The sequence below is a fragment of the Athene noctua genome, chromosome 13, assembly GCF_965140245.1.
Source record: "Athene noctua chromosome 13, bAthNoc1.hap1.1, whole genome shotgun sequence".
NCBI classification, from domain to species: Eukaryota; Metazoa; Chordata; class Aves; order Strigiformes; family Strigidae; genus Athene; species Athene noctua.
This window is the reverse complement of record NC_134049.1, coordinates 22,403,149-22,431,050: the sequence shown is the minus strand read 5'-3', so window position 1 is coordinate 22,431,050 and position 27,902 is coordinate 22,403,149. Positions and strand designations below refer to the sequence as shown.

Genomic DNA, 27,902 nt, shown 5'->3' with positions numbered 1-27,902 from the left:
CCCCAAAGGTAAGTGTATGGAAAGAGGAAGGACTCCCTTCACAAAATACACCAGTTCTGTCCTAAGTAATGCGCTGTCATTTAACTGAATAATCAATAGGTTGATGGAGTGGGAGAAATGGCTTGTTGACAGAAATAGAAGTTTATTGAGATGTTGTATGTACAAAGCCTTTTTGTGCTAAGTCAAGGCTTAAATGATATCTGAACTCAGTTGGCTGGAGTGTGGGTGCAGCTCACCAGCACTTTCTGGAGTGACCCTAACTCTAAATTGCAAAACTTTTCTGAGACTGCAGGCTAGAAAGGTTTCAATTCTAGTTTAACTTCCTTCAAGATGGGACATAGTTGTTTACTAGCCCTTTTATCTTCTTCTATCCACTGCTTTCTGTTCAGGAGCGTGGTAGTATCCAAGGTGAAGCAAGCTGTCCTGTGTCTTTACAGGGCTCTTGGCAAGACCTTTTTTTGTGTTACCTCTGCAACGTGGCTGAGAATCTGCTTCTCATTCTTCCTGAAAGTCTCTAATCCCTTCTGTGCTGCTGTTTCTTTTTGGTGTACTCTCTTGGCATCCTCTGCTCTATACTCTGCAATGTTATTTGCTTGGGCACCTTGCCTGCTTCCAGCATAAGAATAATCTTAGCCTATCAGTGGATTTGAGCTGCTCCAATCTGCACCAAAACCAGATAAGACAAGAAGCTGGTCTCCCATTTTCAAGGGTTTCCTAGGTTTTATTTGAAAAGATGACAAGTGCAGAGAAAAACACAACTCAAGAATGTCTGTATTTTGTTCTGGTAGGGGTCTGGATCTATATTGGAAAGACTGTGACAGAGCTTGTAAATAAGGGGAAAAAGGTTGAGAGCTTGGGCTAGAATGCTTTTTTTTGGAAAACACAGGGATAATAAAGCTGAATCTTTGATTTTTAGAGAAGACCTTTAGGTTTCTAGAGTGATGGAAGAGATTATACTAATAAACATCCTGTTTGTGACTCTTGTTTCTTTTCTGCCATTTGGTGTGTTAGAGCTGAAACTTGGTACCACACACACAGAGACTCAAGTAATTTTGCACACGGGTGTGATTGTACAAACCAAAGTACATAATTTGTTTGGGTTTTTTGGTCTGTTTTATCCCTAGAAAATGTATAATCTCAAGGATTTGGATACCAGTGTAATGGGTCTTCAGCCTGAAACTGTCAGGGTCACTAGGGAAAGACTGCAGTCTTTCTGCATTTTTTTTTCCTTACTTTCTCTGGAATTCTTGAAGGTAGAAGAATATTGGAATGATATAACCTACAAAAGCATATTTTATCTATTGTTTCTTTCACACCACTCCTTCGGCCTTATCTTCAAGTTTCTGTGAATTCTGAGTGGCAAAAACAATAGGCTTTGTGCAGGAAGGCTGGAGTCCCTCTCCAGGGGAAAGCTGGAGTCTCTTTGGAGACAGACTTTCTGTGCAATTCAGTGATAGAGGGAATCATATCAATTTGTTAATTAACGTTATTTTAGAAGGTAAATCTGATTTTAAAAAAAGAAAAAAAAAAAAACCAAACCACCAACTAACCAAGCAATTGAAGAAGCTAGACTGCTTACAGGACAGACTTTCTTTACAAGTAAAGGTCTGCCTCATATTCGTACTTTTTCTAAGAACGCATGCTTCATAATTACTCTGACTTAATGAAACAAATCTGGTTATTAAATGCATATTCTTCTTCAAGATGGTCTTAACATACTTCAGTATTTCATTATTGACCTTGCTGTGAAAGATTAAATAGTTTTGAGATGAGTATTTTTATGACCCTTTCTGAACGGTTTAGTGTGTGCAGTAGAAGTTTAATTTTGTATTTGTGAATGTATTTTAACCCTTTTCTAACAATTACTTTTGCAAGTGTTGTGGATTATCTTCAAATTCTTAAAGTGCCTGAAAGGAAAACCACATTCTTATGGTATCATGCGTTACTTACTGTCAGATGAAGTGAACTGGTTCATGGGTAGGTTTGCTATACCAGTGTCAGATAAAAATGATGCAGCATCTACCTATACAGTACAATGAAGAACAGGTTTGGCTTCACTGTTTTGTGTTGTCTGAACATTAATCTTAAAGACTGTATGTAACTGGGGAGCAACATCCACTCCCCCCAAGTTCAAGACCCTTTCTCCCCCCCCCCCCCCCCCCCCCCCCCCCCAAGGACAATATAGAGGCTTTAAAGACTGTTTTTTCAGTCATTTTCCTGTCATTTAGCTGTTGTGTCTTTGGAAAACAGTTATTTTCTAGGCCTTGCAAAAGGACCTTGTAAGTTTGACTGTGTGTTTTCAGCTGGTATTTTTAAGTGTTTGTTTTTGCAACTTGCTTTCTTTTTATAAGAAAGGAGGAATCCTAGCAGCTCAGGGTTGAAGTGATATGCTTCAAAAGCCTTATTAACCTTCTAGTCTGTGCACTTCCATTTTTGGTTTGCTGGTAGACAGCTAGTTGGATTTCTGTTTATATTGTCAAGTTGTTTTGTACATGTATTCGGCTCCTAGTGCTGAGGTGGAGCTTGTCAGAGTATAGGTGGGGAGCCTTAATGTAAGATTGGCTTTAGAAACGAAGACCCCATTTTCTTTCAACCCAACATTTTGCTGATTTGGAAAAGTGTTCTTCCCTGGAAGAATTTTTCTTCTTTCTGTTTTCTATGGGTGCTTATTAAGACAAGTCAGAGTGATACTGACATGCGTCTTTCTGCTTGACCAAATACACCAGAAATACAGCAATTAAAATTCACTTCTTAATGCAAAGTAAATGTTAATTATAAAACTGTTTTGGGAATACTTAAAATGGAAAAGTAATCATGTTTATCCTGAACTAGAATGTAAGTAGAAAAATGTTTTATGGTATTTCCAAGATGAGTTAAGCTCAGAGTTGGAGATCCTTTTTTTCTTGAGAGCTGAATTATTCTTTAATCTGTTATACAAAACAAATCACTGCACTGCTCTGATATGGCATCTACACCACAAAAGGCCAAGAAAAGAGCCCTGTACGTATCATTTGTTATAAGTGTGGTACTCCAACACATGTATTCATTCCCATTAGTTTTGATGAGGCAGACTTTTGTCTGCAATGGATTACTCAGGACTATTAACCGTATTGATTCCCATACAAGCAGACAAATATGTTTTAGGAATTAAAACTTCTTTGAATTTTAGAGTCCATTGGTGTAAATAGTCAAAGCAGAAAACGCTGTCATATGGACCAAGCTAGTTCTAATATGTTCAGAGAGACAATATTGAGCATAGTGTTAGCTCTTGTGCACGCTACAATATTTTGAAATGAGGACGCATTTTATGTTTAAAAATTGTAAAGACTAACACAAAAATTGTGTCATGTGATTTGTGTTTTATAGGATCCCTTGTGAGAACCTTCACTCCTTTTTACTTTCTGGTGGAGCCAATGGACATTCTGTCAGTTCGTGGAGCTTCTGTTATAATGAACTGTTCAGCTTATTGTGAAACTTCTCCAAAAATTGAATGGAAAAAAGATGGAACTTTTCTAAACTTGGTGTCAGATGATCGTCGCCAATTGCTACCAGATGGATCTTTATTAATAAACAGTGTGGTACATTCCAAGCATAATAAACCTGATGAAGGATATTATCAATGTGTGGCAACTGTGGAAAGCCTGGGGACCATTGTCAGCAGAACAGCAAAGCTCACGGTAGCAGGTAAGTCTCTTTTGTAGTGAAGTGTATAACTAACAGCATGATAATGTAGATGTATACTCTGCCCTTGCAAAAAGAGGAAGGTGCATTCCAAGAAAGGAAAAGATTGTTTCATCAGTTATCAGTGAAACTGGAATGTTATCTCTCATTTTACTAGCTGAAACTTGTCTTATATTCTGTTCATCTGAGTGGCTTAATGTGTGCGTATTTCTCAGGAAATGCTGAACATCAGGAAAACTGAAATGAATGGATTAAAAAAAAAATGTATCAGGTGCATGTAATCAGAGGGAAGACTTACCACAGTTTAGAAGGGGGGGGGAAGCAGGATTCTACTTTCTTTATGTATAAAATACCCTTGAAAAGAACTTTTGCTGCCTGCTTATATGCTGAAATTTATCTGCCCTCTGTCATGAAACGTTTGGGAAGCTCCTAAAAGCTAGTGAAGTGTACGATCCCTAAAGAACTAGAAGAGTGATAGAGAAAGCAGAAGTACTGGGGTTTTGTATTTTTCTGTTTCTTGAGTATCAGGTGTGAGCAAGGAAGTTTGAAAAGTAACAACCAACTAAATGCTTAAAACTTCCCTGACAGACAGGGAGAAACCCAAGTCATAACCTCACTGTTGGTATTTTGAGTAACCTTTAGATATGATTTAGCAATAGCTTTTATAAAGGGGTAGAAAAAAGTTGGCATGTAAAAATAAAGAATATGGCCGGGGGAAGTGATCTGTTTTCATAATGTCATTTGCTTGTATCTTAGGGCTTGGGAGTGTCAGATTGTGTGTGTTTTGTAAACAGTATAGCTGGAAGAGACTTATAATTACTTAGAGCGAGAAAACTAATGGGGAAAAAAACTCAAGGTAAACTAAGGCAATGTAACTAGGAAAAAAGCCTATAAAGCAATTTTCTTCTGTTTCTCTAATGATGTTTGCCAGCCTCTTTCAAACATTTTTTTTTTTTATTTGCTTAATAAATGTCTTGAGGTAATGAATTCTTCCTGACTAGAGCTACAGCATTTCCCAGAGCTGCTACTTGCTTTTCATTTATATTCTGATGTTGTTTCAATTAAGTTAGCTTGTAGCATTGTTGTGAAACATCAGAAATTTAAAAAATTATGTTTTTATACCATAAAGGAGTGACTTTCTGAGTCTCTGAGAAATACATTTCTAAGCTTCTTGGCAATGAGGACAATAAAAGCAGTTCTCACAGATTATGTCGGGCAATTACCACCTTGGTACATTGCTGCTGTCATGATTAATTCTGCTGCTTTCCACATGAGATCATTCAGCATCTTGCTTCCGTTATCTTTCTGGTCTATATGATCATTAGGTAAGGTTAATGGGGTTAAAAATGAAGGTAATCCAAAATGTCTTCAAAATTTCCTGTTCAATATTCCTGTATCAGTGTAGAAGATACTATTTTAATTGATAGTTTTTAAAACAATGGAATTTTAGAGCCTTTTTAGTATTTAAAAAAAAAACCACCCAAAACACAGTTCGGGTGGTTTTTTTTCAAAAAATCTTGCTAGAAAACTCAACAAATATAATCTAACCCAAGCCAATATGAACATTTACCACATAAATAGTTGCCCCTTTGTCTCATGTTGACCTAACAGCTGTATTAGGAAATTATTAGTCGATTCCATGCAATAAAAATTGTATTTTGTTTTTTGTTCAGAACTAGAGGAGATGCTCTTGACACATGTTCTTCATTGCCTTATGCCACCATGTTAAGTTAGAAACCTGCAGAAGAGCATTCTCTGGCTTCAGTGTGCATAAGTTGTTCTGCTGCTCAAAAAGATTTGTCAAACGTAGGTGTGTGGAAACTCTGTTAACCGCAAAGAGCTGTGCAAGACTACACAGAGTTTAGTTGGGTGGAAGGGTAGCTTTGGTTGCTAAAGGCTTTGGAAGAGGAGATGGAATATTTAAATTCTGGTTAAACTAGATTGCTTTTCTTGACCTTATTTGAATCCCTCAGTTTTATCAGTGGTTTTTAATACTTCTTCCTCTCCTGTCTTTCTTTTAATTGGAAGCTTTCAGGCTGCGATAAGTGTGGGGATAGTTAGCATAGTAAGGTCTCCTCAGCCTCAAGATAACAGTGAGAGGCAGCTAATTCCCTTCTTAATTGAGCAGTCGTATGTTGAATTCATATGGGGTGTGTGAATGTTGTACTGCAATGCACCTGATCTCTTTAAAGAGAATGTTATGAAGCATAGCTTGCATGTTTTAACTGCTTCTTATTAAATAAACAACTTCATTGCCTGAAAGTGACAAATTTTGGTGAGTAATGTAGGCCAGGGCAAAGAGAATCCAGTACATAGATGCTGTGTTCCATTATATATATGAATGAATACAGGTTTTGAGTTTTTTAGGCCAACTGCACTGTTTTCCCTAACAGCTGATAGGTAATGCTGAACAATCTACCTGTAGTGAGTCTTGCATAAAGATCTAACAGGCTGATAAATTTTGATAAATCTCTCGAATTACTCAAAGGCCTTTTTATATATTATAGTTTGACGGATCTAAAATTTTTGAATGTGAGAGACTGAAGCTCTTTTATTGCCATAGGGTGACAGATACTGATAATGCAAGGTGTTGCAAGGTGACAGAGGGGCTTAGTCAACCATTGTATGAAAAAATCAAACCAAAACACACACTCTCTATACCTGAGTGCAGACTGGTCAGACAGTGACTGAATGCTTTATGTTAGAGACCTACTTTCTTGGCTTCTTGCTTCAATTTATGTTTTTGACACCATGCTATAAACGTGTCACGGCAGGGGAAAATTGATGATAGCTGTGGATTTGCAAGTTTGTAGTGCATTTGACAATGGGCTTATAAAGAACCTTTTCCATATGTGATAATACATGAGAAGCCTTTACTCTTCAGGTTTTCTGAGGGGTGAGAATCAAAGTTTCTGTGGCAACTGAGACTCCTATAGAAATTGATCTTTTCCATCTTTAATCTAGTTTATCATGTGATTTAAAAAACAAGTCAACAAGTTTATAATAAAGTTTTACATTATGAAGAATAGTAGCATGATTGGTCTGTAACTTGAAATTGTATGATACTGTAGCTTGAGAGTAAGTTGTTTTTTGTTCTAGACTTCTAGTAGTAATCTTTGATTTTTAGAAAGTGCAAACAGCAGGACATTTGTTAGCTTTCTTTAATGATCAGTAGTTTCAGGATACATGTATTTCTTTTACCTGTTAAGTGTGTGCTTCTACATTTTGTTTCATTCTAGCAAATGAAGGTTGCGATTGTTATTGCCAGTGTTTCTTTCTTCCTCTTGCTGTGCAAACTTAAGCATGTTATCATGCTCTAAACTGGATTTGTCAAATAACTCATTCATTTTTAACAGTGATTTTGCTTGCTTTCTTTGAAACCAGAATAGGACCATACAAACATCAGGGTAGTGGAGGGAGATGGTCATATAGTCTGTATAATGTATAGGGTTTTGCCATTATCATGATAGATTTGAACTAGGGAAAGTCAGAGGAACTGCCTAATTTATGTAAAGCCACAATACTCCTTAATCAGTGGCTTAGTACAGTATGTTTTTTAAAACTGGCTTTTGAAATGCAAACCTGTCTTTGATACTTAAGTGCCAGTTAGATCTTAAAAAGTGTGAAGGGTTGGAATAGTTCTTACAAAACATGGATTAAAAAAAAATTTAGAAAATTTTTGGGAACTGTTTCTAATTCATCTTGGAAAAATAAATTTGTAAGTATTAGTAAAAACTAATGATACTAGCTTTAAAATATTCCTGAGATGATCTCTTTTTCTAGTCACTGTTTACTATTACTTAGTTAAAGCTTTCATAAAGCTTTTATTCAGAGAACAGACATACAAATATCTAAAAGGTTTGAGGCGTGACAGTGGCACTGAGTTTCTTCATACAGATTTATCAGTTCAATACATCCATTTAAAGACTGTTCACTAAATTATTTATTTCACCTGTTGTCTTTTTTCCCCCCAATGAATCAATTTCTTTTTCTTCCTCTTCTTCAACTTGTCTTTGCATTTGATAATATTTGGCTTGGAGCTCTATATGTAATTTCCTTAGTTGTGATGAGGTAGCTGTGTTACTAGGTATATCTGAGTTTCATTAATTCAGAAAGCAATTGGTGATAACTTATGACATCCTTTCTTTCTCCCATCTTGATTAAATAATCTCCTTATTCTCATTTAAATGTTAATAGAAATTTTATTTTCAAACTTTCATTTTGTAATTACTTTTAGAAAAAGTACAGGCAAATCACTTTTCTTAAGAAATATTCCTGCCATGTACTATCAAAATCTAAAAGGGCTCAATAATAAGAAAAGGCAGGTTTGTATTTAGTGAAGATGTAATATTACTTTCAGAACCATCTGAGAATTTTGTGCAGCACTGTCCAGAATGAGCACTGTTTCTTCCTGAATAGTAACTCTGAAAACCATCATGGTGAAGCTTTAATTGTTGTTTCGTGTTGAAAAGACAAACACTGAAACCTTGATAGACTTCCTGTTTTTCCTTTTACAACTCAAGTAATACTTGAGTGACTTCTGTGGGTTGAGGCATGTCATGTAGATACTTGGAAGAGAGATTTGGAGCCTAATTCCAGGTATGCTCTAGCACTTTGTGGTGCTCGGCATGATGTTCTGTGTAGTTCTCTGCTTTTTTGATGTGGATAAATCCTTCTCCTTCTGCTAGTTCATTTAGTTAATCGTGTAACTCAGACTCTACTGGGCTGCTGAAGCCTCTGGCTTCAGATCCTACTGCTGTGGCATGGTGGAGTGGTTGTTGCAGTTTCAGTAACAGAATGTGTCTTCACTGTTGGGTTGTTTTTTTTTTTTTTTAGAATTTCATTTAAAACCTTTGTAGTAATATATTTGTTTGAAGTGAAGTATCTGAAGTCTAAATGTCAGAATGCATTGACTATGCAATTACCTGTCCCTTCGTATGAGGTATGGTCATATCCACACGATATGCAGTACATAATCCCTTCCATTCCTTCTGCTGACCTATCTCCATCCATATACAGAATTGAACTCAGGGCCCAGGAAATGCGATAGGGTTGTGTGGTGAAAGAAATGCTCTGTGATATTGCTCCCTCGGGTCTTGTACAGCTTGGAAGATACATAACCCCTTTGTCGGGGGATTGCAGAAAGTGAAGATGATTCCTTAGTGAGCAGGAGACTTAAGACCAGAGGAGGAAAGCTGTGAACTGTATTCTCTAACCTGCTGCATAGCATTATACAGAACCTCTCAATAATGAGGAAGTCAGGCCCTTGAGTTGTGCTTGACCGGTGTGATTTACTTGATGTCTCTACATCAGATGTAGAGAATGAACTTCACTTGAGAAATTGGTCTCATTTTTAGTGGACTAGATTGCCTTCTCAGGGTTTATTTGTATCTTGAATATATCTGGCTTTAGGCTTCCAAATTGATGACTAGAAGAGCTGTCTGTATAACTGCCACTGAAATTACAGCATGTCTGGATGAGCAACTACTGTTGTATTTAATGTAATGTGGCTTGGAGGAATTAATTGAGTTATGAGCCAGGAGGTGCTGATATCTAATCCTGCTTCTATTGCAGGCTCATTATATGGTCTCAAGAAGATTTCCATGATTTGCCTTTTCTCAATGGGCTAATAAAGATTTTTCTCCTCAATAAATTTAGAGTATTACTTTTTATAATGTACAAAGATGCTGTAAATGAGTATGCTGAGAGAAGACCATGTAGAAATAAGTAATTCCATATCCATTACACTTTTTGGATGATATGCAGTAGGTAAAGTTGTGGCCAAGAAATGATTATCCAGCACATTCCCTGAGCACAGCTTGTGGGAGTGAGGAGGAATGGATGGATGTGTTCTTGCAATTAAAGCTAGATCTCCGAAAGGCACACCATCAAAGAGGTACATTGTGGTTGTGAGAGCTTAATTTCTGGTATGTTACAGTATTTAGCTATTTAATATCAAAATCACTTCTTTACAGTTAAACAATGGTGAATAATTAAGAATTTTGCTCAAATATCACTGCAGGTTGAAATTTTATCCTGATTTTTACCATAACTACTAAGAACTGCATAAAAGTAGTCAAGTTGTACTGTCCTGGAATTGCATGTCTTCTGCAAAGATTGCCTAACTGAAGATTACAGCTGAACAGCGTTTTATTTCTTACTGGACTGTGTGTGTGTCTGTGCCATCCCAAAAGGGTAAGAGAGAAGCTTAGCTCAGTGGCTGAGCAGAACAAACTATGTGCATATACCAGCTCGTTGGAGATGCAGTTAGGTTAGAAATAACAGCATGTTTTTACTCAATATTGCATATTTCCGTTAAGAGCAAGAGGAAGAAAAATCTTGATCTGATTTTCATGAATAAAGAACTTTCTGTACCTTGGAATTGGAAAAACTCAAAGAGCGTAGATACTTCAGTGGAGGGTACTTAAGAGCACTTAACCAGTAAGTGACACGGGTGATAAATTTTCCTTGCAAAAATAAATTTTCTACGAAAAGAGCATCTGCATTTTTCATAAATTGACTTAGATTTAAAAATGCATTTCTTGTCAATGACAGGTAAGTGGAAGGGTGGTTTTAAAAAAACCTGAAGTTTGTCAACGGTTACTAAAACCATGAGAGTTTAGCTATTTAAGATAATAAACATTCTACCTTTTATATGTCATTCTAAATTCTTAGAATCCACGTTTGTCCAGTTAAAGTAGGAAAAAAATCTCTGAGAGCCCTTGGACCGACCTGTATTAGTACTTGGACTGAAAGCAAAGGTCCAGATTCAGAACTACTATAAATATTTTCACTGTAAGTTTAGGAAAAAAGAATTCATACACTTTGTCATCATTTACTTTTCTTTTGAACAGTAACTGCATAAATTTGGGAAATGGGAATGGAAATGGCTGAGGTAACTTGTGATATTGACCATTTCACTTTTTGGGTATGCAACCTGAAAAGGTTTGCCTCTGAGAGACTGCTGGTGTACCATCCTTTCCAGTAAAATCCAAATGCCAAAACAAAATGATTACTCTGATCTTGAATGACCTGTACACCTATTGCAGGATGTTAGAGAGTTAGGGTACAATTTTTCTTCCAGAATTTGGCTGAGCTTATATTCTTTTTAAGAAGGTAATGCAGGAGAGGACTTGGAACTGGTCATGACTGAAATAAATCTTTTAACATGAATTGGTATAAATTGGTAATAAGACTGAATCAATGTTGTTTCATACATGAATGGAAGTGTTGGGGGGATCAGTAGGATATCAACATAGTAACTTCTCAAAATTTCTCAAAAAAAAGAGGAAGAAGTGTTGCTTCCGTTCCCTTTTGGGCAGCAATTGGTCCGTCTCCCTTATTTTTGTAGTGTGTATGCCAGGAATTGCTTTCTGTAATTTCTCAAGCCTAATTTCAAGTCCTTGTCTATGCAGTTAAATTATCCTGTTTTTCAGAGTGCTGTGTTCTTTCCACAACTCATATGAAAGCAGTCTACTAAGTTATGATTTAGTATCAGACAGCTTCTTGCCACATCCAAAGCAGATAGCTGTACAGTTTGTCTGCAGCTGAATTGATTATTCTAAGTCTGGGTGAAAGCCCACAGCAGGAGAATCTTAGACCTGCTTGTTTTTAAACTCTTCATTGCTATCTAATGATTGTCATAGCCTAGGTGAAGAGATGCTGATTTGCTAATTGAATCATATTAAAACCAGTGTTCCTATTTAACATTCAGGTTTTCTTAAGCTTTTTTGTTTAAAGTTTATTATATCTCATATCAAATAAAATCAAACACCCTATTTTGACTAATACTATCCCTGTCCCTAATTGCATGGGTCAGTGAGCTAGTTAAAGCTTATTTGTGTTCATTGGAGGGTAACGAATTCTCTCCTGGTTATAGGAGAGGGGGCAGAAGTACCTCTGTAACACTTGTGCCTGAACTTTCTGCTTTATATTACTGTTCAGGAAAAAAGAGAGACAAGTCTGTATTTTCTAGAATGGAGTTAATGTTTGGTGCAATGAGAGATCCTCCACTCAACCCAGTCAGAAAAGGTGGGAGGGATGATTATGGATCTTTTTCTCAGGTGGATAGATGCAGAAAAAGAAATCCAAATTGGTGAAGCCTCAGATGTCCATTAGCAGCTATCCCATTTACATGTAGTGGAAATCTCCCTTCTTACTGTGATATCTTAAGATGTCTGTAGTAGCTAATCTTCTTGAATCTTAAATGCACAGCACAGAAGTGTTTAAATCCTGTGGTCATTCATTAAGTTAAGATTTTTCTTAATAAGGCATTATCTTAGGTGCAATATTCCAGTCATTATAAACCAAAAAGATTAGGTTTTATCAGTTTACCAGCTTGCAACTTAAATTATTAAGTCTTATAATTAGCAAGGAAACTATTCTTTATGCAGCTGGTTAATGGGCAAAGTTGTCTTTAAGTTAATGTGCTTGGAAAAAATACAAACTTACTGTAAATCATAAAAAATTAAAGCTCTTTGCAGTATGCTTTCAAATCTTGACCTTTGGTTTTTGAAAACGTAGAAGGCAATATAATCTCTAGAGAAGCATGAGTTCTACGACAGCAGAGCTTCAGTGCCAAATTTCTAAAATCACTTGCGTTTATAGTAGATGATCTGTTGATGGGTGATTCTAGATTGTGATACAGAAGTAGAAACTGAGAGCATATTGATTATGCATCAACACCCCTAAACAAGAAAATTGGGTGAACTTTGTTTAGATTAGCTTTCTCATTTGTTACTATTTTCACTCAGATATGTGTTTTTCCTTATTTATGTTCCGCATGGCAGCACCAGCAATCCCTTTTGTAATTTTGTTTGACAAGTTTTCACATAGTTTGCTCACTAAATCCCAAACTGTCAGGCAAGTGATAGTTACATATGCAGCCTGTATTCTTTAACTCCCTGCATTTGCTAGTGTGGGATTCAGCAAGACATTTCAGCTTTAGTTAGTGTAAAAGTGAAGGGTCTTCGTGCTGGCATTGTTCAGATATTTGATCAACTGAATATTGCATTTTGAAAATGGTTAGAACTTGTACTATCACACCTACCTAAATGAAAGATGACACAAAAGCAGTAAAGGTAAGAAGTATCATGGCTGAAGTGTGTGTATGATTAATGATTTTTTTTTTTTCATAATAGAAATTCAGGAGGAAGTTTGACACTGAAAAGGAAACAGAAGGGAGAAAAAATATTTTTAATAAGGAAAAAAATGAAACTTGCTGTGGTTGATTTTAGTGAGGTTAGTTCTTGGTAACAGTCTTAAAAGTATAGTATATGTCTTACAATTCACATAAGTACACTAGAAATAAATGTTCAAAATTATTTTAAACCCCTGCGACTCCTATTTATTTGCATATATAGACCCCTATTTTGGGGGGAGGAGCATGGGGAAAGGTCTCTAGATAATGTATAGGTTTCTATTAAAGGTGTTGCTTTTCCTTCTCTAATAGCTTCTGAAGTCACATTCCTGGATTAGATGTCCTGTCAGTTTGCTTTTTGTGACTTGATTTTAAATTGAAGACATTAAAAAAAAAAAATCAAAGAAGGGCTTCAACATGGAGGGACTTTTAAAACACACTCTGATATGATGAGCTTAATCGGTAGCATCTGTCCATGATTCAAGGGTCGGTGGTGTGATAATCCACAGTTTAGCTGTTATTCTCCAGATCCCTTTCAACAGTTTTGTCAAATAATTTGCTAGTTACACTCCTTTTAGTGTTTCTCCTTTCTGCCATGCATCCTTGTTGTCTCTAGACATCATCTTTTTCAGCTAGATGTTTGTATCTATAGAAGTTCTTTCTCCTTTGTATTTATGCCTCTTGTGTCTTCAAGTACTCTATTTTGGGGGGGTTTCTCCGCTATTCATGAATTCCAAGTATTTCTCTGTGAAACTGTTTAGATTATTTCCTGTCTCTAAATGTCTGTTGTCAGGTACCAGCTGTCTTTGTCACTGTCAATAGAGTTGCCTGCAAAAGTTTTTCTGATCTTTCCTTTCTTCCAGTTTCTTGGTAAATTTATCATGACAGTCCTCTCTGTGCATTAATCTTCTTTGAATAGCTTGTTCACATGAGCTTTCGTAATTGATAGCCTTGCCTGGATCTAAAATTATTTAAACTGTCAAGCTCTTTTCTTTCACCAGAACACTTGGATCTTATTCTTCTTTTGTTATGGCTATTGATTTTGTTTTAGAAAGAGTAATTGTGAGCCTGTACTTCTTTTTTTTTTTTGTCAGTCTATTGATCAAGACCTGAGGTTTCTTAAATGTTGAGGCAATCTGCATACCTTATCTTAAGGTTTTCTCTTAAAACCCCACAGTGCTTTCTTCATTGTCCTCATTATTAGAATGATCTTCAACAGTACCAAATAAATTATTCCATAGTTTGCAGGTCCTCCATTCATTTTTTCTGTGGTATTAGAAATGCCTACTTACCATGTTTCTCAGTGTCTGTATAGATCAGATTCATTGTGGCTACTGTAGCTCTTCTTGCTGTCTTTAACTGCTGCTGGAGCTTTTCTGTTCTTTGGCCCTTTAATTGAAAGTCTTGCCTCTGATATTAATGGTACTATTATTTCACCTGCTCCATTAGCAGATTTTTTTTTTTTTTCTGTATTCCTGTGCCATTTCTTGCAGCACTTTCTGAGCCTGACTTTCTGCTGTGCCATGGACTGACATTTCCCACCTGACCCCGTGTTACCTTTCTTGTCATCAATGACCTGAGTATTTTTGAAGATCTTCCTTGAATCACCTTTCTTGTTGCCATTATTTTCCTGGAATAATTTATTGACCTCTTGTTGATATCACTTGACTAGAATTGGGATTTATTTCTTTAGCCTTGGTCTATTCTCTAGTCTTGTCCTTGTTTTTCAGCATTTTCAACACCTTATCAAAGATCAGTTCTTCATTTCTGATCTCCTGTTGTTTTTTCCTCCAAAGGATTTCTGAGCTGCGTCCATCAAGGAATGCTGGATTAATTTCTGGTTTACCTTTTTTTTTTTTTTTTTTAAGATACAGCTGTACTTTATGATGCTAGAGGCTTCCTTAACTGCTTCACTCCTCTTGAGCCGCTGTTAGAAATTCTGCCAGGACACATTCTGTGGTTGCAGGGTGACTATCTTTCATTTTGAAGTTACCAGGCACCAGCCATTCATCCCTTCTTGGAGCCAATCTTAATACATTAATGAAATTCCTCTACCACTTCTCCTGGATCCTCAGCTGGTCAGGCTGTGAGCCTGGATCATCACTACAAACCTGGAATGTCACAGAGCATAGCAAGCATACACTCAGCTGTTTCATTTTTTTTTGGTTAGGAACCTATATCCCAGTTAATACAATATCAGGATGTACTTCACATCTGCTCTTTATTTCTTGGTCTGTTTTAGTACTTCCTTATTCCCAGGATTTCTGTCAGAGGTAGTGTTTGGCAAAGTGGCATCTTGAAGTTATTTCTAGATGTTTGACTTCTCTTACTCAATACTGTGCTGTCAGTCAGGAGACTAGTGCTTTCCCCGGGATTATCTCACTGACTTTTGTCTCATTTCTTTTCATCAAGCTTTTGCGAGAGGCTCACTTGGGATTGCTGTGTCCTGGTTTGGGTGTAGATTTGTTCCAGGCTAAGCAAAGAAGTCAGGATCTCTATATTTTTTTCAGCTGATGGACTGAGTCCAGCAGGTGCTCTGAGGTTTCTGTGCCCTAGTTCAAAATCAGAATTGATCTGTGCTACGTTATCAGATTTGATCCCATCAATTTGTGAGATTTTTCTGACATCTACATGGCTGTGTTATTATGCTGTCATATTTCAGTTTGGGCTTTCAGGATATTAGGCTTTGCAAAGTTTACCACTGGTACATAAAGGACAACTATATAAACACTTTTTGTCTAGAATAAATACTGAGAGAAACTTTTTTGCCAGGTGAGACTTTAGAATATTCTGATGTGTTTTACTAGTCCAAACACCTTCTTAAGTTCTTGTATGTGTAATTTCTTAGTTTTGTTTTTAGTTTGTGGTTCTGTGTCAAAGCTCAGATCCAAGTCTGAGAGGGGATGATGGCAACCTCAGATTCATGTGATCTAACTCTGTGCTCGATTAGTTTTGCTCTAACTTTCTCTGTTAGAAGCTTGTTTTGACTCTGTGTGTGTTAATTATATGAATACAGGTAGATATGTCAGTGTGTGCATTACTGATATGTAAAATGACATCCTCTCCCTTTTCCTTTTTCTTAATTCTGCTTAAGGGATACCTTTTAAAAACAGTATATGCCATGTTAATTATGCTACCAAGGCTGTGTTTAACAAAGTCAGGATTGTGATTACGTACTAAAATTTCTCATTCATGTTGTGTATTCCACATACTTCCTACTTTAGCCAACAGGGACATCTGGTAAATTTTTCACTCTTCATGTAATAATCCTTCTAAGAAGACTTACCTTCCCTTGACTCCTCGTCTCCTGCCCAGATTTTAGGCCAGGTTGCATCCTCTCCTGTATAGTTTGCCTAAGCAAGAGAGGAAAAAATTGTGGTAGTTGGTGTTTCTTCTTTGTAGAAAGAATTAGAAGCATCTGGCCTTTATCTTAATTCAGGTAATGCTGGACTTCTGTTCTCCATGAATGTTTTGTAATTATGAAGTGTAATCTATTCACTAGTGAGATTCATGAAATATGTCTTATTAACAAAATTGTATTTTAAAACATGTTTCACACCTCTGCCACTCAGACAAATGATGCTGAATAATGTTCAAGCGAAGGAGAAGAAAAGGAGCTGTGATAATTTAATGAAGTGTCCACAGATGGCTGGACTTATTAATTTTTTAACAGGGTTCGGGTGAGAAGCTGATGTGCTAACCAAATATGCATCATCTCTGAGATCCGTTGCTTCACTGAAGGATAACAGATGTTATAGCTATTTTAACAATAGGGTATCGTGTTTCTGTACTCCTTTACCTACTTGCATTGCTAAAATCTTCATACTTCCCACTTTACTACTTTAATAAAGTATAGTAATAGAGTTATGGATTTGTTATAAGTTCAAATTTAATTAGGCAAACAAGAATGCAGAAAAAAATAGTGTCTTAAAACTATCAGCAGTTTGTGTAATCATTCACAGTCTCTTTTGACTGTGTTTGATCAGAACAGTTTAATGCCAGGGGGATTGTAAGGTGAAAGCTGTAGGATGGCAGTGTTTGTAGATGATACTACTAAAGTTAGTTTAGACGTGGGTAAGTTATGAGAAACTTGTGTAACATTGAGCAATACAGGAGGTAACGGTTTTGGAAAAAAATGTCAGCTACTCCTGTTTTACTTTTTCCATACTGCAATAGAAATAATCAGGTGAAAAAATAAGGAAAACATTTGCTGAGCACACCAAGACGCCACAAAACCCCCTGAAACCTACTTTGAGAAAGAGGTAATTGCATAAACATATAGTAAGTGTGTGTGTGTGTGTGTTTAGAGCTGTTTAATGCTTATATGAAGTGTTATGTTAAATACCAGTCTGTGGAGTAGCAATAGAGGAGATTCAGGTGCATGACAAAAATGCTCACACAGACTTTATCTGACAGGCTTGTGATCGCGTAGTAAAGGTACACAACCCTACCATAGGCAGGGAAAGAGTGAATTCCCGTGCAACTTTCTGTTGCCCTAGAGACGAGGAAGTTGTTACCTTTTTTTTTCTTTGAGTCTTGATTTGGCAAGATTGATGCCAAAAGGTTAGTAGGATTCTAAAAAGGATTAAATGTGTAAATAGCATCCATGTTAAATAAAAGTGAGCATTTCCAGTGGCTGCTGCCAGTCTGTATTTAGAGCAGAAGGCAAGCATTTACTCTGACGTTAGTTAGAATATTGTCATATGAGTGAGTTATTTAGTAATTGTTGATTATGGAAGTGTGTTTTTACGGCCTCCTTGAAAATGATTGGCACTGCCCATGGTCGCAGAGGGACTGCTGAGCTAGATTAGCATCTGGCTCAGTGCAATGAATTCCTCCTCTTCTGGAGAGTACAGGAGATGAAATACTGGCTCCATTGAAGGCAGGAGACTACAGCCAGAATTTTTACCATCTGTGTTTTCCAGGAGCATGGGAATTATTGCTCTTCAAGGCACATCTTTTTCAGAAATTGAGACAATGGACCACAAATCTCAGTCATGCTTAGACTGGGAATGCTGGCTGAATGGACAAATTTGCATTAAGTAGACTGTTCATTCGCATTCTTACCATTGCTCTGGTCTTTTGATGAAGGGAGTAGAGAGACAAAAGGGAAGGAGAGAATAGGGACAGAATTGACCCCCACACACGCATGCCCACACCTCCCCCATTTGCATTGTCCTAGCAGTAAATTTGACATTTGTGGTGCATCTAATTCCTGTTGTGTATGCATGTGAGAATCGCACTGTTGCTTATGTCTTCTCCTACCAGTGTTTAGAGAACTTTCCAAGTGGAAAAATCATCCTTCCTAAATTGAGTTTATTAACCTACGTTCCTGCTAGGTCAGTAGTATTTTCCTTCAGTGTCCTCAAATCAATACATAATGTATGTGTGCTGCCACAGAATGATTGATGTATGTACAGACATAAAAAAAAATAGTCTTTGATATTAAAACCCCAAAGTATAATTTATCATTAAATTCATTTAGCAAAAGATTAGGTAGTATCTTCAACTGAATGCCCTGCAACATGTGGGTGAAGAGTGGGTGCTACTTGCTCATTAGAAATGTAACTAAGTTTCATTAGATCTTGTTGATTGAAGTGACTGGGAAATACAAACCATTGAGGAAAAAAAGCATCAATGTTTTTAAATGTTAACTTAAAAAAAATCGTTTTAAATGTGTAGTTTAAATAAAAAGACTGAATTTGCTTGCATGGTAATGCATTCAAAAACAATTCAGAAAGTTAAGGAAATGCAAGCTTACAAGGCGATCAGTTGATATTTTGAAGAAGAATATAGAAGCTCTGTAATGGAAAGATTCTGAACTCGTAGGTGAAGGGGTATTTTCTAGTAGTATACTGCTGCAGGAGGTATGTGAGCACTCTGGGACCTGTTGCTGTATTTATAAACAGGTCTCAGTTAATAGTAATTAAGGCTTATATTTAGGGTGCCTTTTGTAATACATCGTTATTGTTTTGTGGTTGTCTGTTGGCTAAAGCAAAAGGGTCCTCCTTCACAATGGAGGCTTTTAAGCAGTGCAAATTGCAAATAATTGTAGAATAGGAGAAAATTACTCTTTAGGACAAAATTATAGCCTAGGTTAAAATATATATAATATAAAACCACACAGAACTATGATCAAGTAAAGATGTTACTAGCATTTAAGGTGACCTGAAAAATGAACTGTTATTTCATTGCTAGTGAGTAATGAAACAGTCTTAAATAAAGGTTACTTAACCTTAATGGAGCACCTGCACACAACAGAATATACAATGCCTCTCTTGCCCAAAAAGTGAGTAGTACTAGTACGGGATTTAAAATAAAGCATAGTTGAGCTTTATATTAGAAATTGCAGGGCTTTAGTCCTACAGTAAAATACTTGCTTATCCTAAAGTTGCTGATACAATGACTGTACAAGTTGTAGTTGTGTAGGGTAAAGGGATTGCAACAGCTGAGGTGAAACAGAAGTCATAGTGCTCATCTGATAAAATGAGGGAGATCCAGGACTCCCTTCCAGGCTGGTTAAAGAATTGGTTTAACATGCAGGTCTCTTAATAAAGATTTCTAATGAATTGTGAATTCAAGGGCTAGTACACTTTTCTTGAAGAATAACTGTTGTAGAATGTGTGTCCAAAAAGAAACGGGGTGATCATAGACCAATTAGTCTGATCCCAACACTGTGCCCTTTTTAAAAGGATTTTGGAGGAGAAGGTAATTAAGACAGATGAAAGTGGAAAGAAGGCTAAACTGTAACATGACTTTTGTCTGCGGTTTGCATCTGAGCTTCTCGATGAAGCAATTGATGTCTTGGAGCACTATAATATGATGGGCATGCTGCAGCACAGCCTTTCGATACACTGTCCTGTTAGAAATTATTAAAGGTCAAAATGATAGAAATTTAAATGAGAATATTGAGATAGATAAGAATCTGAGGTAAGTATGAAAATTTAATGGGTTTTATTGAGAGGGAGATTTTCAGAATGGAAAGATGCCTCAGAGATAAGAGTTTAGAAAGATCATGTTTAACAGCCTCATCAGTCATTTTGCTATAAGAACAGAGTACTTACGTACAAAATTAGCAAGTGTGGCAAATTTAGGAGACCTTGTTGTGGCCTCAGTGGTCTCACAGGAAGAATTAAATGATACTATAGACTGCATAATGATGAAACTTATTAGCACAGCGTGTAAAGTTAGGCAGATACTTGGTATTTTACCTAGTTGGGACAGAGGGACTGGTGAATTTGCAAGAGAAACGAAGGCTAGTTTGTGGATTATAGCGTTGATTATAATGTGCCAGTGTCCAGAGAACTAGTGTGATGGTGACATTTTTTTTTGGAAGATCTTTTCAGTGTACACAGAGAAGCAATATTAATATATTTCCGTGGATGTTTGTGATCCTAAATTAGAATAGGCGCTTCAGTTTGTCGTCTTTTTGTCATTCTGTCAGTGGTGCAGGGTGGGAGAATAAGAGGCAGTGGATATCAGTTGAAGCAAAAGAGGTTCTGACTGGATTTAAGGAGGAAGTTCTTCACTGTGAAGACAGACAGGTTGCCCAAGAGGTGGTGCAGCCTTCATTCATGGGGACTTTTGAGATCTGACTGGACAAATCCCAGAGTAACCTGCTCTGACCTTGTAGCTGACTTTGTGCTCTGACTGGGTCCATTCCTACTCAAATGATTCTGTGATTCTGAGTCTGTAAAGATGGATAGGGTGGTTAAGGAAATGAGGAAAAAAAACTAAGAAAGAGGGAGGGGAAGCTAAAAACTTTCTTCTCAGAGGAATGAAGTTGTGGAAGGAACCTCCAGATAGTATTTCAAGAGGGGAGAAAGTATGTAATGGTTGGAGACGGACCTGTACAAGGTAATGGAAGAAATTGCTTGGCAAAACAGAAGTGATCTATATGTTAGAAAAGTAACGTCTTAGAATTCAGTCCAGCTGTTCTGAAGGACTGGGGAGGTCTCTACAATCTTGTACCTCCTCCCCAATTATATATGTTTTACATTCAGTTTGTTTTCTCTCTAATAGCATCAGAGGTTAGCCACAACTAGAGAGCAAGTATGCTGCTGCTTCTCATTGCATTAACTTTTCTGATCTCTCACATGGTGGCACATGATAATTTGTGGATTTGGTCTTTAATGTTTAATATAGGATGTGAAGATAGTGTTTTGTGGGTTTGCTGAAATAAATCTCTTATGTGGCTGGCTTTGAATGCAGAGCACCAGGGTTGGTGCCATTGGTCTGGTTCAGACTTATTTTTCTATGGGTGAAAAATATATAAAAGTTTTATGGAAAGTATGTATTAAAATTTATACTTACATAGATGCTAATAATGAACAATTCTACAGTCCAAGAAAACAAGTTTTTCATTCGAGTAAGAAAAGCCTGAACATGTGACATCAGATGTTGCTTCTTGCTGCTTCTCCAAAGATCTACAAAAATTGGAGAGCAAAGATCAGACAGTTTAAAAAATAAACAAGAAACCCATGGGATTTTCTTGAAAGTGAATGGGGATTCAACCTGAAAATGATAGAAAGCACCATTTAACTAAAGAAATACATGTTATAGACTCTTTCTTAGGCAGTCAAATATAGTGAATATGGACAGAGAAAACTACAGGTCATGGAATTTCAGCATCAGTATATGATAAGCAGCACGTGGTAATATACCTCATTAGGAAGCTGAGGCACAAGAGGTAAATAAGTTGCCCATCCCTTTTCCACCCCTTCATGTTAAAGAGCCATGCAGTATTTTTTTATCCATGTGTATTTTGCATGCTTCAACATCAAGTTTAAGTTCCTGATCTGAGTGATTGCTTATTATCCCTTTTCAAAGGAAGAAAGAATTGCAAAGCACTGAACTAGGTATAAATAAATACATTAAAAAATATAGAAAAATTCGTCCTACTATTGTTAAATTCTCAGTGTGTTTTTGATAGGTGTTAAGTAAGACTTGTAAAAATGCTGGGTTGAACTGTTTGGAAATGAGTATCTTAATGTCAAAAGAATCATCTTCACAAGAGATAAATGAGAAACTTTCCAATTAAGTCAAACTTTTGAAAATGGAAGATAATAAATAAGGGGTTTCACCCTTAGACTTGCTAAAAGAAGTGGGAAAAGTGAAAGCTGACCTAAGCTGTCCCAGCCTCATTCATGTATAATCGTGACTGAAGGTATCACCTGCAAAGAGAGCTTGTGTTTGTGTTTTCTGATCTGGGCTCTTGGCTGTGTGCAGTAGCATTGAATTAGAGATTACAAGAACCTGCTGCTTGCTAGCAGGCTCTATTCTTATACTTGAATAATCGTACTAGGATGGTTTAATTTGTGCAACACGGAGTCCCACTTTTCCTCTTTTATATGGAAGGCACACAGTGTACTGACTTTAAAGACAAAATTCATAATATATACTTGAAGCTGTGTGCTGTTGAGAGGGAAAGGTAAGATGTCAAGAGTACTGACGAGCTGTTTCTATAACAATGTTAGCTTTAAGTGCAAGCATAAAAAAGAATTAAAATTTTACTTTGAGACTGTTACTGCAGTAAGCAAGCTCTGCCTTGCCCCGTGTCGGTGTTGATTGTACAACTGCCTCTGTGCAAGCTGCAAAAGGGAGAGCTGGTAAGATAGCTAACCACCATGGAAAATGGAGTGAGGAGGCTTTTTCTTTTCCCTGCCCTATGCTTTGTCCTTCTTCCCTCATACTATATTCTGTTGCCTTTACTGAACTATTTGCTTGTACTAATAATGATGGACAGGGTATTTCAGTTGGAAGATCTGATGCTTCCCTGTTATGGGAAGTTGTGCAAAATATTTGTAGTGGGTTGACCTTGAGTGGCTGCTGGCTGCCCACCCATCTGCTCTCCCACTCTGCCTCTCACCAGGATGGAGGGGGAGAAAAGAAGATTAAAAAGTTGGTGAGTCAAGAATGGGAGATCACTCACCAGTTGTTGTAATGAGCAAAACAACCTTGACTTGGGGAAACTGAATTTAATTTCTTGCAATTAAAATAAAGTTGGGTGGTAAGAAAACAAAGACAAAAACTAAAACACCTCTCCCTGCCCTTTTCCCATTTCCCAGGCTCAACTTCCCACCTTCATTCCCAGTTATTCTGCCTCCTGCTCTACCCTGGTGCCCCCAGGGCAGCACCTGGAGCTGCCCTTCTTCCTCTCCCTCCTCATGCTCTGACCTGCCTGTTGCAGGGCTGTTTCTCAACACTTTCCTCCCTGCTGTGCAGCGGTTTCCCCTTTCTTGGATATGCTTTCACAGAGGTGCCACCAGCTTCACTGGCTGGCTCAGCCGTGGCCTCTGGGGGGTCACTGTGGAAATGGCTGGAACCAGTCCCAGCCGTGTCCAGCACTGGGAGTCCTCAGCCTCTTGTCGCAGAGGCCACCTTGGCAGCTCCCCCACTGAGCACCAGGACATGGCTGCCCAAAAGGTGAAGCCATTCAGCAGACTTTGGGTATTTCTAGAGAACATTTTCACTCAAAAGGTGACATGTTCATTGTGCAGTGCTGCCGTGGTAACTTTGTGTTATGCTGTGGAGAAACTTGGTTCTCAGGTCCACTAACATGAGAAAGATAAATACTTGCATGGGAACAAATGCAATTTTTACCTTATGGCACTATACAGAAGGCTTTTTGTAGCTGTAGGCGGTACATTAAGATGTTGTGTAGATTATAAACTTGAGAGTGGAAGGCATAGAACTTCTCTCCTTGTTACTATCTCCTGAGTGAGTACTAGGGGGCATCTGTGTTCTACTGCAAGTAAATCAGTAGCTCTTACAGAATGTGGTTCAAACTGTGTTTATTCAGATGTACCAGGCAGAGACACTGTCTTGATTTTTGCCACTTCAGTGCTATACACTTCTGAAGGATAGCAGCAACCCTGGAGAAGTGAGCAGTTTATTTGCATGTTTCCTCCCATTTTTGAGGACTCAGGAGATTTCTATTTTGTTGTCAGCATTTGCTAGTTTCTAAAACTACTTTTTTCTTTAAATAGGTACTTTTATTATTGGTTTTATTTGCCTTTATGCCAGCTATGTTTAGCATTGTGCTATCAAATGTTAAGATTTTTAAAGAGTTGGAAGAGTAGATGAATTTTTTAAAAACTTCATTCATGAATCTTGACTTGGACTTCCAAAACTTTGGTGTCATCTTCAAATTACCTCTAATTTGTTACTTTTTTCTTTTCTATTTGCAGGCCTTCCCAGGTTCACCAGCCAGCCAGAATCATCATCTGTCTATAAAGGAAACAGTGCAATCCTTAACTGTGAAGTCAATGTTGACCTTGCACCGTTTGTGAGGTGGGAGCAGGATCGCCAGCCAGTCTTTCTGGATGATCGTGTGTTTAAATTACCAAGTGGAGCTCTAATTATTAGCAATGCTACTGATACGGATGGAGGAGTCTATCGCTGCATCATTGAAAGTGGTGGAACCCCCAAATACAGTGATGAAGCAGAACTCAAAATTCTTCCAGGTATTAATCTGTTTTTCTTTTAAAAAACTAATAATTAAAATGTTAGTCAAGCAATAGGGGGAAAAACCTAACAAGAATACTTACAAATGACAATCTGCTCTGTTGCATTTTTAAAGTTTTTCAGTATGTTTTTAGTTGAACTAAGGTAATATGTCTTGTGGAAGCTGGTGGTTGGGTTGGTTTTATTTTTTTCTGTGTAGCTTAAAATGAGTGCGGGCAGTTAAGCTGCGGGATTTTGGTCCTTGGGAAGACTAACCTGTATCTTGCAGTTGGGAAACAAAAGCAAAATCAGTTACCACTGAGCACTTTGCAGTGGTTGGAGATAGACCAGACATACACATGTACCTTTTTGCCATTTTTAATGGTTTAGCTTCTAAGGGCTTTTTGGAAAAGACTTCTTTACAAAAGTCACTAGTAATAGACTTCCATTATGACATGTTACAAAGAGGGGATTGACTGTTTCTTTGAGTATAAATGTTTGGGGATTTCTGAGTTTCTCTGGCTTCAATCCCATGTTTAAAATACCTTTGAAATTTTCAAAAGAAATTGGTGCTTAGTCCCTTGCTCTTGGGGTGCTTAAGCTGAGGCCCTTTTAGTTGCCCCAATATTTATGCAGTTCTGATTCTTTAAACATTGAACCCTTTTGGGAAGTCTCCAGATCCCAAAAAGAGGGGGATGACTTTTTCTTTTGAAAGGTTTAGCTATGCCTATTGTGCTGAAATGTTTAGATTTTTTTTTTTAATAAGAACAAAAGTCCAGTCCTGATGTAAACTGTTTCTACACTTAGTGTGTTCTGTTTCAAATGACACCATTGCACAGAGCTGTGTGTCACCAGGTGTTCTAACGCAAAGTTTTGAAAATTGACCAAGAATAGGACAGGAATGTGAATCTCACTTTCCCAAACTAGGCAAATAGGGGCTGTGTTTTATACGTGTTTTCTTAATTATTTCCAGAACTTTATGCTGTCTCTTCTGAGTTAGTCTTCATATTGGAATTCTGATTCAATTTTTACTCCTTGGAGAACAGCCAGAGATAGTTGCTAGATTTCCATCTTTGGAGGCTTTCGGGGCTAGGCTGGGCAATGTCATGGCTGGCCTGGCCTATTGTTGGCAACAGGTGGACTTCAGGCAGGTGGTTGCACTAGTGACTATGCCACTTTTATGTTTAAAACACTAAAATGTACTTTAAAATACCCCGGTTTTACAACTGCAACCTTCCCTCTTTTAAAATTGATGTGTTTGCTAAGCTTTGGAAACTAATCATGCTTAACGTAAGAATTTGTTTCAGTAAGTTCTTTAGACTTTCTGAAAAGAAAGGCTTACCTCTCCTTCTAGTAATGATACAGTTTTTGAAGAGGAGCACTTTTGAAAAAGATGCTTAATTTAATTGTTTTAGTTTGGTTTGCCTTCACATTTCTGTAGCCCTTCATATGAATGCTTAAGACTTCTCTCATTTTTGTCAGTGAAGATTTCCTGATAAACTTCCATGTTGGGTTGATCTTTTGAATTATTTTGGCTCCTTTACTTGCTTTTGTAATGTTTTGCTGAAGGTGATTAAAGTTAACTTTATTAGGGAATACAAATAGAGCTGCTCCCTCGCTTAGTGATGAGTCTGAAAGTTTTGATAGCAGAGTTTTGTGAAATCCCTCCCAGCAGACTTTTTTTTTTTTGAAGTGGGATTAAACTGTTGCACAGAAAGCTCTCTAAATCTTGAGTGGCCCCGTAATTGATTGTTTGGTTTGAGATGTATTTGAAAGAAGGATTTGAATTAATCTGTTCTTCATTCATTTTATTCCATTTTCAAATAGTTATCTGATCTGCGCTTGACAGCAGCCTCATTGCTCTGCTTCTAAATCTTTGAAATACACCCAACACATACATGCATCACACAGATTTGCATCCACAGTGTTCTACTTTTTCTGATAGTGAGCTTCGTTAGAGTGTTCAGTCTGTCACCGAGCAAGCAGGAGATTACATTTCCAAGCTCTGCTACTTGATAGCAGGTGCTTTCAGATACAGGAATGCAAGGGGAAATAAAAAAAACAAAACCCAAAGTAAACCCAAATTTTTGAATCCACTTTCCACTAACTCGAGAACTGAACTTTTTGTGAGCTTGGAGCATTAATGAGTTCTGTCTCCAGTGAGTCATACCAACTCTTCTCCCTAGTGTAATGATTGCTTGCTGGCAATCTGTTACATCCATTTTTTTGCAACTTGGCTTGCTCCATATGCCACTCCAGGTCACTCTCGCTATGTTACCCGCCTGTTCACACATGGTCTTATTTCTGGAGCAAGCAGACTAGTTCCCTCTAACAGGGAGTGTGGGCAGAGCTGCTACGATCGTTTGTGTGTGGGCCTGAGACAGATGGTGTGATCCATGATTGCTCCAAGTTTGGCTGCCTCTGCCTGGGACAAGACTGAAACAGGATTTCCATCGGGCCTAGTTCTCTCAAATGCCCTGGCAGCCTCATCATGTTATACCTTGGAGCACGTGCATGTCCTTAGCTTAGTGCTCTAAACGCTTGGTTATTATTTTTAGCACTTTGAGCTGAAGAACACCAAAACTAACAACTTTCAGAAATTCCTGCGAATATCGCATAGGTCCCAGCTAAGACAGGGGCCAACTATGTGTGTGATAAGACACAGAATGTACTTCGGAGAGGAAAAGTAGTGTAGGTACAGAATAGTCTGCCCCCATTTAGATGGCCAAAAATAATTTGAGGGCTTGTCCAGTTCTGGAGCTTACCCGTCATCAAACTTCAAAGTGCACATCTCAATATTGAGAATAAAGCAGTTAATGCAGCGTAAATGCTGGGGGGTTTTGAGCACTTGGTAGAAGGAGTTAGGATAGCTAACACAGCAGAAGTGCCATAGCTGTTATGTAGGAATTCATTTGCTCTAATGGTGTGAGGCACATACTAAAGTTACTGCAGAGGCAAAGGGTGCAACCTGCATCTTTCATCAAGGGTGTTACTGGGGTGCCTTGATGAATTGATTACACTTCTAGTTAAAATTGATTTTTACTACCTTCCTCCTAAGGTTACACTTTGAGAAGTCATGGATATTTTTAGTAAAGTAGAAAAGTAGCCTTTTGTTCTTGGTATTTATTTGTTGTAGTTTAGTTCAGAGTACACTGCTGGACAACCTTTATTGGTGGATATGTTTTCAGTTCTCATAGACAAAGTGACCTTTTCCTGTAGTAAAAAAATTGAGTAAATATGCACTTTGTGCTTGTTCTTGGGTGGGGGAAGAAGCAAAACCCTCTCCAGCACAGTTCAAAGCAAACCCAAAACTAATTCAGAGGATTTACTATTTCCATAAGGATGGAAAATCATGGTATGTTTTTGTTTCAGTATAAAGTTTGTGTTACTTCAGTGTGCAAATTATTTAGTTACTTTATTTTGCTTAGGGTTGACTCTGCTGCAGTAATTTAATTTTCCAGTAAAAGCACTTTCTCAGACAGCTACCTGATGAAGTCAGGTGATTGCCTGAGGATGGCTGGACAAAGGCCTTTCTTTACAAAATCTCTACCAGCTGGTAAAGTTGCAGTTTCAGGGCTGTAGCTTTTAGCTGAAATTGTTTCCCAGGGAGTCTGAAGAGTCAGAATCCCAGTGGTGG

General features: G+C 37.6%; 1 protein-coding gene across 9 annotated transcripts in view; it reads left to right on the top strand.

Annotated features, from left to right (window-relative positions):
• Positions 1-27,902, top strand: part of NEO1 (neogenin 1) — a 209,984-nt gene that overhangs the window by 61,133 nt on the left and 120,949 nt on the right. For all 9 annotated transcript variants that reach the window (XM_074917699.1, XM_074917702.1, XM_074917697.1 and 6 more), the window contains exons 2-3: positions 3,367-3,684; positions 24,010-24,285. In XM_074917699.1, the coding sequence (XP_074773800.1) occupies positions 3,367-3,684; positions 24,010-24,285 (594 nt within the window). The remainder of the gene's footprint in view (positions 1-3,366; positions 3,685-24,009; positions 24,286-27,902) is intronic.